The 12,916-nt window shown below is 42.0% G+C and overlaps 1 protein-coding gene across 2 annotated transcripts in view; it reads right to left on the bottom strand.

Moving 5' to 3' along the window:
* The window catches only part of LOC120915260 (C-Jun-amino-terminal kinase-interacting protein 4-like), a 187,797-nt gene that overhangs the window by 33,902 nt on the left and 140,979 nt on the right, over positions 1-12,916 (bottom strand). For both annotated transcript variants that reach the window (XM_040325629.1, XM_040325630.1), the window contains 5 exons: positions 6,608-6,664; positions 6,102-6,246; positions 4,144-4,243; positions 3,020-3,100; positions 809-876 (listed from right to left, as the gene is read on the bottom strand). In XM_040325629.1, the coding sequence (XP_040181563.1) occupies positions 809-876; positions 3,020-3,100; positions 4,144-4,243; positions 6,102-6,246; positions 6,608-6,664 (451 nt within the window). The remainder of the gene's footprint in view (positions 1-808; positions 877-3,019; positions 3,101-4,143; positions 4,244-6,101; positions 6,247-6,607; positions 6,665-12,916) is intronic.

The following is a 12,916-nucleotide window of genomic DNA, read 5'->3' as shown; positions in this document are numbered from 1 at the left end:
TGACATCTGCAAACTATGTTAGAGGCTTCATGCTTGCTCCACCCATTGATCTCACAGTGCAGTAAGGAGCAAATATCAAAATGTAAAATAAGGTATTTGGACATAATACTGCAATGTGAATTACAGACTGATGGTTACAGTGAATGATTTCTGTACAATAGATAGAAACAAGTGGCACTGAGTTTACGACACTTTAAGTGTATATATATGTATGATTCTCTGTATAAAATAGGCACTTGCCTTCCTATTTTCTCCCCCAATGCCTTTATGGTAATCTTTAATGGCGATTAAGCAGAAAAGCAAGATCAAGTCCCAAGTCGTTTGCAATAGGTTCTGTTGCACGTGGTTGTGATTTTTTTTGCCAAGTTGTTTGTGTGTATATGTTTGTTGTCTGGGTGTTCTGTTATCCTTTTGAGCAATACTAAACTGTTGCACGGTTGCCAGATGACCACACTACATTCAGAGATTGAATCGTTGTCAAATAGATTTTAGATTAATAACTGACTTTATACCGTAAATTCTTGCAGACAAAACCTATTACCTTATATTTTTCTGCTTGTTACATAATGTCATATGAGGGAAAGCGTATTTTTAACACCGAAAAGCAACCTGACTCTGCCTTTCCCTGCCCCTTGCTGTGCTAGAAATATAAAAACGGAGGGTGCTTTCCTTAGAGACTCTTTTATATATAAAAGACCATTGTATTATTGCATAGGGTTTTTGTTGTTTTCTCAGACTGTAAAGATAAAACTCTACACAGAATATTAAAGGAAAATAACAAAAAGGTCATGCACACTCTAGAACTTACCTGCATTTCTACTAAATATTGCAAGTGTGCCATCACCCAATGTTGCCACTACACGGTCACCCGTATGTCTGTCATGTAGACAAAAGACAATTAGTTAGTGGCTAAGAAGCAAAATTGAGAGACAGAGATAGATAGATAGATAGATAGATAGATAGATAGATAGATAGATAGATAGATAGATAGATAGATAGATAGATAGCGCAAGAAAGAGTAATAAGAAGTTTTGTGTACTGTATAATGATTGATTAATCTACCAGCAACAACAGATGTGTCCGGTGACATATTTTTTGTACAACTTTCCCAAGCAATAATGTGAATGCTATAATAGGACACTCACGCCTTGGTATTGTATACAATATAACAATATGGTTGGGCTGCTGCTGTCCAAAATTGTCCCCACTATTAGGGAAAGATAAACTTAAATATTAAATAAACAGGGCCTGCTCCTCCTTAATGCTAATCCCTCTTAAGGATAGGACCGTGATCAACTCCAATATCTATCTACAACCTGGAATGAATAAATATATTTGCATTACTTGCATTTGTGCATTATGTGTATAGACCAAACACAATTAATGATACGTCAGAGAATATAACGTGACAATAATTAAAGTGCATAAAGTGATATTAGTGCAAAGTATTTTAGTGCAAAAAGTGCTGTAGTGCTCCGTGTCCCAACGATGTCAAAACATCCTCCTGCTGAGGGTGGTGTAAAAATCCAAAACTCACCAGATGTGTTGGACTCCTTTGCTTTATAGCAGAAAGAGTCTACTGTGCTTGTAGGTCATTTGCTGGGGACCAAACCCAATTCGGTATCCTCTGGTGTCCTCTACTATCTCCTCTGTAATAGATATCCTCCAATAGTGGCTTTGGGGCTTCCGGGATGAATAGCGTGCAGCATGTGATGCATGGAAAAGAAAGCTCTTCATAGAGTATTATCCTCAGGTTTATTGTTAAAAACAACTTTACAAATTATTTTAAAACTATCACAATGACAGAATTGTCATTGATACCGAATTAGGTTTGATCCCCAGCAAATGACCTACAAGCACAGTAGACTGTTTCTGCTATAAGGCAAAGGAGTCCAACACATCTGGTGAGTTTGGATTTTTACACCACCCTCAGCAGGAGGATGTATTGACACCATTGGGACACGGAGCACTACAGCACTTTTTGCACTAAAAGACTTTATTGCACTAATATCACTTTATGCACTTTAATTATTGTCACTTGATATTCTTTGATGTATAATTAATTGTATTTGGTCTACACACATCAGGCCATCCTCCAAAAGTCTTCGCCTCACTGTGTGTGCAGATGAACCCACACCTACCTGCTGCCATTTCTGAGCAAGCTCCGCACTGGTGGTGCCCTGATCCCGCAGTTTAAACAACTGTAGGAGACGGTCCTGGCGCTTGCTGGACTTTCTTGGGAACCCTGAAGTCTTCACAAATGCAATGGAAATGTTTTTAATGGCATTAAGTTGATTTTCATGGCAAAGAGGGAATTTGACAACCATCCAGCCAGTTGGCTGGTTGGTAAGTTTGAGCTTGGAAATCCCTTTATATTTGTTTGACATAGGTAGCCATTCCAGTGCTCCTTGCTACAAAGACAAGTCATAGGTTGGAGAAGTCGCCACCTTTTTGGACCTGAATATATTGGTCAGGCAACGCATTGACGCCCTTGCTGCCATAGTGCTATGTGTTCAGTGTGACCTTGTACCTTGAAGGAGGGCTCCTTCAAGGCTCACCTGTCCCTTACCTATCCATTACAAATGCATGTGCTTCCAAGATGGAGACCTTCAGTAGTTCGGGTCTGCAGGAAACAGGGTGCCTTGGTGGGGCCTGCAGCTTACGCATGTGTGCAACTAAACCCCTGTTCTTAAAACGCATATTTGTTAGACAGGTCAATTCGGTTGGTCACTGACTGGTTGGCAAGTTTAAGCTTGGAAATCCCTTTATATGTGTTTGACATATTAATTGCAATTCATCTAAGTCACACTTCATAACATTCTGGAGTATATGGAAATTACCATCATAAACACTAAGGCAGTAGACTTTGTGAAAATGTATAATTGTGTCATTTTCAAAACATTTGCCCATGGCTGAACTAACACAAGTGATGTCAATGTGGCAAACCCCCCAACTGTGTCGTTGTATTCTGAAAGGGGGACATGGATTAGGACTGGTATCATGGTGAATTACAACTTACACAATACTGTGTATGGCATCTTTAAGTTGAACTTTTTGTAGGCAGGTCCTCCAATCAGATACAGCAGAATGAATAAATAAACTAAAGTAAATAAAATACAACAGGTTACTGTTAGAAGAAACAAAAACCAGGAACAATAAAATTGCACACATACTATTTAAAATCATCACCATCATCAAAAACGAAAAATATTGAAATTTCATGATGAACTTTAGGCAAAAACAACTAAAACACAAATTAAAATGTATATATATATATATATATATATATATATATATATATATATATATATATATATATATATATATATATATATCTATCTATATCTGACGGACCTTTCATTAAGAAAAGGTAAAATCATTGAATTGTAGGTAAGCTTAATTAATATATGAACTGGTAATGGGGAAAATTTGGGCAGCATTCCACTTAACCCATATTAGTTTGATAACAATTATTGTTCTTTACCAAAAAAATATGCATTCTACATTAATAATTATGCTACCAAAATTAGTGCGTGCTGTAAATTGCCTCCAGCAATGTACCGATTTCTTCTTTCTGGAGGCCGCCATTTTGTTGAAGCCTAGAGCAGTCACTTCCTTATTGAAAAACCTCAAAGCTCAATAACTATATTTCACTTTCTGCAATTAAAAATGTGTGCATTGCCAGCTTTAAGTTTATGTCTTGGCTCAGCTAAAGAGGGAGGGAACAGTAGATGAGAGTTTACAGGTTTACAGAGCGGTTATACCAAGAAAGGGGAGAATAGCAGGGATTTCCTCTCACTTCCTGTTTGGCTATGGGACAGGAGGTGAAGGGAAATCTTCCCAATGGGACACAAATGGCGAAATTTACTCGGCTTCAGATGCCGGGAGGCAGGGTGGGGATTATGATCACGTGACTGCCGTGATTGGGTGTGAGAGCGGTTGCCGGACAGAGAGCATAGGGCGTGTGCTCTCAGCACACCTCTATGTAGAATCTGGCTCTATATGAAACATGTTGAGCCTCCTATTGTTTTATCTAAGACGCATACAGTTGTCAGTAGCATTGTTAAAAATGTTTTTAGACAAAAACAGGTGTAAAATGATTTTGAAAAACTCACATCAGCTTTTGTATCAGAAGTGGCTTACCTCCCTTCTTGTGTCCCTAACCAGATGGTGGCACATCTGACACATTCCTGACCCTCCTCTTCACATGCTTCAGTCTCTTTTAAACATTCTAACCTATAGGCTGCACAGAAAGTGAAAGAGTGGGTCACAGTCATCTATACACTGAATCTTAACAAAAGAACAATCATTATCAAGCCTAAAGCTGGGCATACATGGCTCAGTTTTTTTCATTCCGCACGCTGGCAAGCGTTTCGTCGGACTGCCGTCACCAGAGGCAAAAGGCACTCCTTTTGATTGTGATGACGTCTGACAAAATGCGCAAGAGCATCACTTGGGAGACTGGGTGGCTGGGCTGAGCGAGCTTTGGGATAGCCACAGATTATACACACACACACACACACACACACACACTATATATACAGTATCTCACAAAAGTGAGTACACCCCTCACGTTTTTGTAAATATTTTATGTGACAACACTGAAGAAATTACACTTTGTTAGTAGTAGTGAGTGTACAGCTTGTATAACAGTGTAAATTTGCTGTCCCCTCAAAATAACACACAGCCATTAATGTCTAAACCGCTGACAACCCTAAGTGAAAGTGCCTAAATTGGGCCCAAAGTGTCAATATGTTGTGTGGCCACCATGATTTTACAGCACTACCTTAACACTCTTGGGCATGGAGTTCACCAGAGCTTCACAGGTTGCCACTGGAGTCCGCTTCTATTTCTCCATGACAACATCACGGAACTGGTGGATGTTAGAGACCTTGCACTCCTCCACCTTCCATTTGAGAATGCTCAACAGATGCGCAATAGGGTTTAGGTCTGGAGGCATGCTTCGCTAGTCCAACACCTTTACCCTCAGCTTCTTTAGCAAGGCAGTGGTCGTCTTGGTGGTGTGTTTGACTGTGATTGGCCACTTCTGTACCATGTGATCACAGTGACCAATCACAGTAGTCAACACAATAGTACACAATGAATGGCATAAATCAAAGCTATTCATTGTGCACAGTTGTCATGCGATCTGCCGATTGGTCACAACAATAACATAGTACCGTCAGCAGGCTGGTACACCGATTTGTCAGCCACTGTGTCCGGTAGACAGAAGGGTGGCCTGTGAGGCGCGATCCTGAGAGCATATCATATGATGTCCTCCTGGAATAATAGGGCTTCCACACGGTCTCCATTTAGGGCAATATGTATTCTGCTACAATCCCAATAAGCATGCATTGATTGGTTTGCGCAAAAGTTATAGCGTTTAAAAACTGTGGGAAATTGTTATTGATTTTACTAGTAATGGCGACGATCAGCGACTTATAGCGGGACTGCAACATTGCGTAAGACAAATGGGACACTTTTTTGGGGACCAGTGACACAATACAGTGATCAGTGCTAAAAAAATATGCACGGTCACTGTACTAATGACACTGGCAGGAAAGTGGTTAACATCAGGGGCAATCAAAGGGCAAATGTGTTCTCTGGGAGTGTTCCCTTGCCAAGGAACGGCGCTCTGACTCTGTCAGGAACGATTGGAGGATCCCGGTGGACATTGTCCAATCACAGTGGGAGCGGGTCGCCGACATTACATAAGGTAAAGGCGTTTTATATTTCTCTGTTCTCCCCCTTCCCTGTGTGAAGCAGAAGAGAGAACAGAAGAGATCCAGTGCTATGCATGGCTGCACCTCTTCTCCCCTCTCTTACTCTTTTCACAGGGACTTGGCCAGAAGCCTATGGCTAATGCTGGCATCAATCAAATACAGTGAGGAGGAAGTGGGGGACAGGGGGACAATAGTAGGAGCCAAAATCGCTGGCAGGGGACCAGAGAAGAGGAGGATCATGGTCATTCTGTGCAATGTGTATAAGATGTTTGTTATTTTAATAAAAAATAAATAATCTTTAGTAACACTTTAAGTGGAAAGGAGATGAAAAACTCTAGTTAGTTTGCATAAAAATAAATTAAAAATAATCCTGAATACCTGGCACGCTGGTTACACAGAGGACATGGGTATTGGGAATCACAAACTGATCCATGACATGGTTCGAGGAGTTGGCATCGATCACCATGACTTCACTGACAGAATGTGTACCTGAGCATATCCACACTAAGCTGGGGTGTGCAGTCTGCAAATGATAACAACAAAGAGGTGCACTCAGAAAACTAGTACAAAAAGATTCTACTGACAGAGAAGAGGCTGTGACATTAGCAAAAAAAAGGTAAAAAAAAAGCTGCTCCTCCATAGATACAGTACAGGGAGACATCTGTGTCATGCTAGGACAGGAAATGTATTCACTGGCAGGATTACCAGGTGAAAATAAAGAACAAAAAGCTTGAAAAAAGAAGAAAAGAAAACACAATGTAGCCACCACATAGGAGGACTGATAAGCTACAATATATTACATTTTGGGTTTAAATATGCTTTAAGCAGCATGTTCACTGTAAAAATACAATTCACACAGATTTCTATTAATATCAAACCATTACATCTTTGTTTTCTTTGCTTGCTGGGTTGATTGCAGGTGCTCCTGTGGCACACCAGAGCTGTAATAAAAATGTAAAAAAATATATATATATATTTAAATGTTATAGTACATATGATCTGTTAAAAGTATTTTTTTACGTATGGAAAATTGTCTATATCTATTAATTCCTCAAAGAAGAAGCAGAAACTTTAACACTTCACACAAAATAAAGGAAGTCCTGGTTTCATTTCAGCCAGTTTCCCTGTGGGTACACAGGCCAAGGCTATTTTTACCAGACTGTAGCGTATCTGGTTACCAGCAGTGAAAAGTGTCTGATATAATGCAGCCTTAAAGTGGAGGTCCACCCTAAAAAAAAAAAAGAAAAAAAATGGCTAAAAAGGCTAAAAATGTGCTTATTAAAAGTCAGCAGCTACAGTGTTTGTAGCTGCTGACTTTAATTTCTTATTTTTTTTACTGCCGGACCTCCGCTTTAACCACTTAAATATAGGTCGGCAGAAGGGCACGGCTGGGCACAGGCGCACTTGTGAGCCGGTCCGAAGCTCCGCGACCGCCGCCGGTGTCCCGCAAACGGTCACAGAAGCTGAAGAACGGGGAGAGGTGTGTGTAAACACACCTTTCCCGTTCTTCTGTGTGGCAGTGACACTGATCGTCTGTTCCCTGATATAGGGAACGATGATCAGTGACGTCACGCCTACAGCCACGCCCCCTACAGTAAGAATCACTCCCTTAGGGCACACTTAACCCCTTAGCGCCCCCTAGTGGTTAACCCCTTTATTGCCAGTGTCATTTTCACAGCAAACAGTGCATTTTTATAGCACTTTTCGCTGTGAAAATGACAATGGTCCCAAAAATGTGTCAAAATTGTCCGATGTGTCCGCCATAATGTCGCAGTCATGAAAAAATAAATAAATAAATAAATAAATAAATAAATAAATAAATAGCTGATCGCCGCCATTACTAGTAAAAAAAAAAAAATATTAATAAAAATGCCATAAAACTATCCCCTATTTTGTAAACGCTATAAATTTTGCGCAAACCAATCGATAAATGCTTATTGCGATTTTTTTTTTTTACCAAAAATAGGTAGAAGAATACGTATCGGCCTAAACTGAGGAAAAAACATGTTTTTTTATATCTTTTTTGGGGATACTTATTATAGCAAAAAAGTCACAAAAAATAGAATTTTTTCAAAATTGTCGCTCTATTTTTGTTTATAGTGCAAACAATAAGAACCGCAGAGGTGATCAAATACCACCAAAAGAAAGCTCTATTCGTTGAAAAAAAAAAAAAAAAGGATGTAAATTTTGTTTGGGAGCCACGTCACACGACCGCGCAATTGTCAGTTAAAGCGACGCAGTGCCAAATCGCAAAAAGGGGCAAGGTCCTTAACCTGCAAATTGGTTCGGGTCATAGGTGGTTAAGCTGCATGCACACTAGGAGCTGAAAAAAAAAAGAAAAAACTGAAAAAAATGCTTTGCGGGCATTCCGCAGTGTATTGCTAGTTGTTAAGGAGCTGGCCGGCAGCTGAATTTAAACAAAATAATAGCTGGAAAATAAAACTGCAGAAAAAAACTGTGTGTGGTATGGATTTTAAGGTAAACCCCATGCCAAAATAATAATAAAAAAAAAGGTGTGGCACCCCTCCTGAATCCATACCAGACCCTTAGGTCTAGCATGGATTGTGAACAATTGTGAACCGTTCGTTCACGTGCGAGAATCAGCTCTGTTTAAAGAGCTACCCTAGGAAGCGGGGGCGTGGCTTGGCGTGCACGTGGAAACGCACGTTTACGTTATACACAGCACAGGTGCATGACTTGCTGCCTATAAAGTTTTTACTCTGGAAAGAGTCTGGTGGCCGACGAAGGGACACAGAGCATACGAGGGCATATAAGCACTGTATGGGTGTTGGATACAAGCATTTTAAAGGCACGTCTACTCAGCATCAGGTTGAGCAGTGATGGCGGGATATTTCCATTGCTGCACTATAGCTTGGCAGTAGATGCATATTGTTCATACCTCTGCCTTTTGTGCTTAGGACTATATCTTCCCAAAAGAAAGGTGCAGGAAATATAGCAGGGAGGAGCGCAAGGGCACCGCTGTCAAGGTCTGAGTATCCTAGTCACGCTTTCTCCACTGGCCAGTCTGAGCCATTTAGGCTGTCAGGCATTGTAGCTACTTCCAACATTTCAGCCTCTGCATACGTCACCAAGGACGATTTGGCTTCAGCGTTAGCTGGTTTGGAAGGAAAAATAGCCAATATGTTCGTGTCTTCCTCAGAGTCCGGGAAAAAACACAATAGGTCGCCTTCTTCTCCTGACCTTCCAGTATTGGAATAGGCAGATAATGCTGAGATGCCATTGGGTGACTGGGAAGAAGGGCAGGCAGATGACTCCTCCTCTGAGGATTCAGTCTCCGAAAAGCCCCTCTCAGACTCGCAAGCTCAAAAATTGCTAGTTCAATCCCTTACAGAGTTGGTCCGTTCAGGATACAAGTTTCCCCCAGCGCAGGTAGCGGAGGCACCCTTTTCCTCTTTGGGTACTTTAAGGCCCCCACAGGGTCCACATGCTTTCCCTGCACACCCATTGCTGGAGCTGCTGATATATGCTGACTGGGATCACCCAGCCATTTTATTCCTCCTAGAAGATTTTCTCTTCTTTATCCTATGGAGGAAAAATTCACTAAGAAGTGGAGTTTGCCAGCAGTAGACACTGCTATCTCCTCTGGAAATAGGAGTCCAACTTGTCCAGTGGACAATGTCCAGGTGTGTTTTACAGTTGGCACTCCTAAAGATTCTATTCATCAGGTGTTACGCCTTGCTCTCCTATCGGTGCATATGCATAGAATTCTCTGGTTGAAGCATTGGTCAGCTGAATTGCCATGCAAAAAGCTATTGGCAGGTAGAAGAGATCCAAAACAGATGGGTCATCTCCAAGGTATCGCTAGGGTACAGACTAGCGTTTCGAAAATTTCCACATTTCCATTTTCTAAAGGTCAAATGTTCCCAAGACCCAGTGAAAACAGGGTCTTTATATCTAGCGCTAGACCGATTGACGTCTCAGGTTGTAATTATAGAAATTCCCTAAGAAGAGCAGGAAATGGGGTTTTATTCAAATCTCTTCACGGTGCCAAAACCAAATATAGATGTCAGACCCATTCTAGATCTCAAAGATCTAAATCAGTTTCTAATTGTCTGCTCTTTTCACATGGAGTCAGTCCAGTCAGTCGTATCCACCCTGCGGGGAGTAGAATGTCTGGCATCAATAGACTTTAAAGATGCATATCTGCATGTGCCAATTTTCCTCGCTCACCAGAAGTTTCTGTGATTCGTGTAGAACAGTGCCACTTTCAGTTTGAGGCCTTGCCCTTCGGGTTAGCCACTGAGCCCTGGGTGTTTACAAAAGTTCTGTTCCTGGTACTAGCAAGACTAAGGGTCCAAGGTATAGCAGTAATGGCATACCTAGACGACCTGCTGCTGATAGATCAGTCGGTTGCTCGACTAGACCAGAGTGTGTCCAACACAGTTAAGTATTTGGATCACCTGGGTTGGATTCTCAACCTAGAGAAGTCAGCCTTATTGTCAGTAAGATGGCTGGAGTACTTGGGTCGGGTTATAGACACAGCCCAAGAAAAAGTATTTTTGCCTCAGACGAAAGTCAGGGCTATAAGAGATCTGGTCCATGTGGTCAAGGCAAAGAAAGATCCTTTTATTCGCCTTTGCATGAGGTTGTTAGGGAAGATGGCTTCATTTGAAACGGTTCCCTATGCCCAGTTTCATTCAAGACTGTTGCAAAACAGTATTCTGTCTGCTTGGAACAAGAAGATCAAAGCCTTGGTTTACCCAATATATCTGGCCCCAAGGGTGCGCCAGAGTCTCAATTGGCGGTTGATAGCCAAAACTTTGCAGATGCGAAAAAGCCTTCATGCCAGCAACCTGGAAGGTAGTAACAACGGTTGCCAGCCTCGTGGGGTGGGGAGCAGTTTTGGAGGAGACCACTGTCCAGGGGAAGCGGTCAGAGTCCGAAAAGACCTTGCCCATCAACATTCTAGAGATTAGGGCAGCGCGTCTGGCTCTAATGGCCTGAATTTTCAGGTTGCAGGATTATCCCGTCAAGATACAATCCGACAATGCCACAGCAGTGGCTTACATCAACCACCAAGGGGTCACTAGAAGTCACGCAGCCCAGAGGGAGGTGAACCATATTCTGGCTTGGGCAGAGAAGCATGTACCTTGCCTATCGGCAGTCTTCATTCCAGGAGTGGAGAATTGGCAGGCGGATTTCTTGTGCCCCCAACAACTGTTCCCGGGAGAATGGTCTCTCCATCCCAAAAATTTTTCAGCCATATACCAAAAATGGGGCATATATCTATTGACGTCCAGGTTCAACAAGAAGTTGGACAACTTTTTGTCAAGGATAAGGGATGCACTTGCATTCGGGACAGATGCATTAGTAACCTCTTGGGATCAGTTTTCACAGGTTTATGTGTTTCCCCAAGTTCAGCTGCTACCACGGCTTCTATGAAGGATCAAAGAGGAAGGGAAGCCGGTAATACCGGTAGCCTCGGCCCAGAAGATCCTAGTATGCAGAGATCGTAAGGTTGGCAGTAGGGAAACTGTGGACTCTTCCATCCCGTCCAGACTTGGTTTCGCAAGGATCGGTATTCCATCCTGCCTTACAATCGCTAAATTTGACGGTTTGGCTATTGAAGCCCACATTTTAAAGAATCGGGGGCTTTCAGGCTCGGTAGTAACTACCCTGATTAAACACAAGGAAGCCAGCCTCTAGGACCATTTATTATAGGGTCTGGAGGTCTTTTGTTTCCTGGTGTTAAACCAAAAGATGGCATCCTTGGAAGTATGTCATTGGAAGAATTCTTGCCTTCCTACAATTGGGAGTAGAAATTAAGCTGGCTTCGAGTACAATCAAGGGTCAGATCTCTGCCTTTTCAGTGTTTTTTCAAAGGCCACTTGCTTCGCATTCTTTGATCCGGGCTTTATACGAGGGGTAACACGTATAAACTCACCCTTGTGCCCATGGGATTTGAATCTAGTTTTGATTGGCCTTACAAACACAGCCCTTTGAGCCGATGCGCCATATTCCCTTGATCCTTTTGAAGGAAGTGGTTGTTTTTTTTGGTGGCAGTAACCTCGGCAAGGAGAGTATCAGAATTGGCAGCTTTCTCATGTAAAGAGCCATACTTAATTATTCATAAGGATAAGGTGGTGTTGCGTCCTCACCCAACCTTTCTGCCTAAGGTAGTGCCCAGTTTTCACCTGAACCAAGATGTCTCCCTGCCTTACTTTTTTCCAGATCCTCATTCTCCAGAGGAAAAATTGTTACATTCACTCAATGTGGCAAGAGCCGTTATGCCGTGTACACACAATCATTTTTCAGCATGAAAAAAACGATGTTTTTCAGCATGTTGAAAAAACGATGTTTTTCCAACTTCATCATTAAAACGAGGTTGCCCACACACTATCGTTTTTAAAAAATTATCTAGCAAAGCGCGGTGACGTACAACGCCACTATAAAGGGGAAGTTCCATTCGCCTTTGGGCTGCTTTAGCCGATTCCGTGTTAGTAAAAGATGATTCGCGCTTTTATGTCTTCTACAGCGTAATGAATGTGCTTACTCCATTATGAACGGTAGTTTTACCAGAAGGAGCGCTCCCGTCTCATAACTTGCTTCTGAGCATGCGTGGGTTTTTAACATGGTTTTAGCCCACACACGGTCATTTTTTACAACCCGAATAACGACATCGTTTAAAACAACGTTAAAAAATGCAGCATGTTCGAATATTTTTTTTTGTCGTTTTTTCAGAACCTGAAAAATGATGTGAAGCCCACACACAATCATTTAACATGACAGTGTGTACGCAGCATTAGGCTCTATCTGAAAGTGATAGCTCAGATACAGAAAACTGATGCTTTGTTTGTGCTGCCAGAAGAGCCTAGGGAAGGCCAGGTAGCGTCAAAATCGACCATTTCAAAGTGGATTCGTCAGGTTTTAATTCAGGCTTATGGTTTGAACAGAAGGGTTCCACCTTTTCAAGTTAGAGCACGCTCTACCAGAGCAGTGAGTGCTTCACGGGCGGTGCATCACCAAGCCTCTATGACTCAGATTTGCAAGGCCGCGACTTGGTCATCTGTACATACATTTATAAAATGTTATCAATTAGACGTAAGGCAGCAAGAGGATGCCGCTTTTGGGTGCAGTGTACTGCAGGCAGCAAAATAGAGCCTCGCGTCTGATATGTCTGCTTTGATACGCGTCTCCCTCCCCTCAGAGGCATTGCTTTGGGACATCCCACA

Source organism: Rana temporaria, chromosome 10, assembly GCF_905171775.1.
Source record: "Rana temporaria chromosome 10, aRanTem1.1, whole genome shotgun sequence".
NCBI classification, from domain to species: Eukaryota; Metazoa; Chordata; class Amphibia; order Anura; family Ranidae; genus Rana; species Rana temporaria.
Note: the sequence above shows the minus strand (reverse complement) of the source record. Positions and strands in the feature narration are given on the sequence as shown.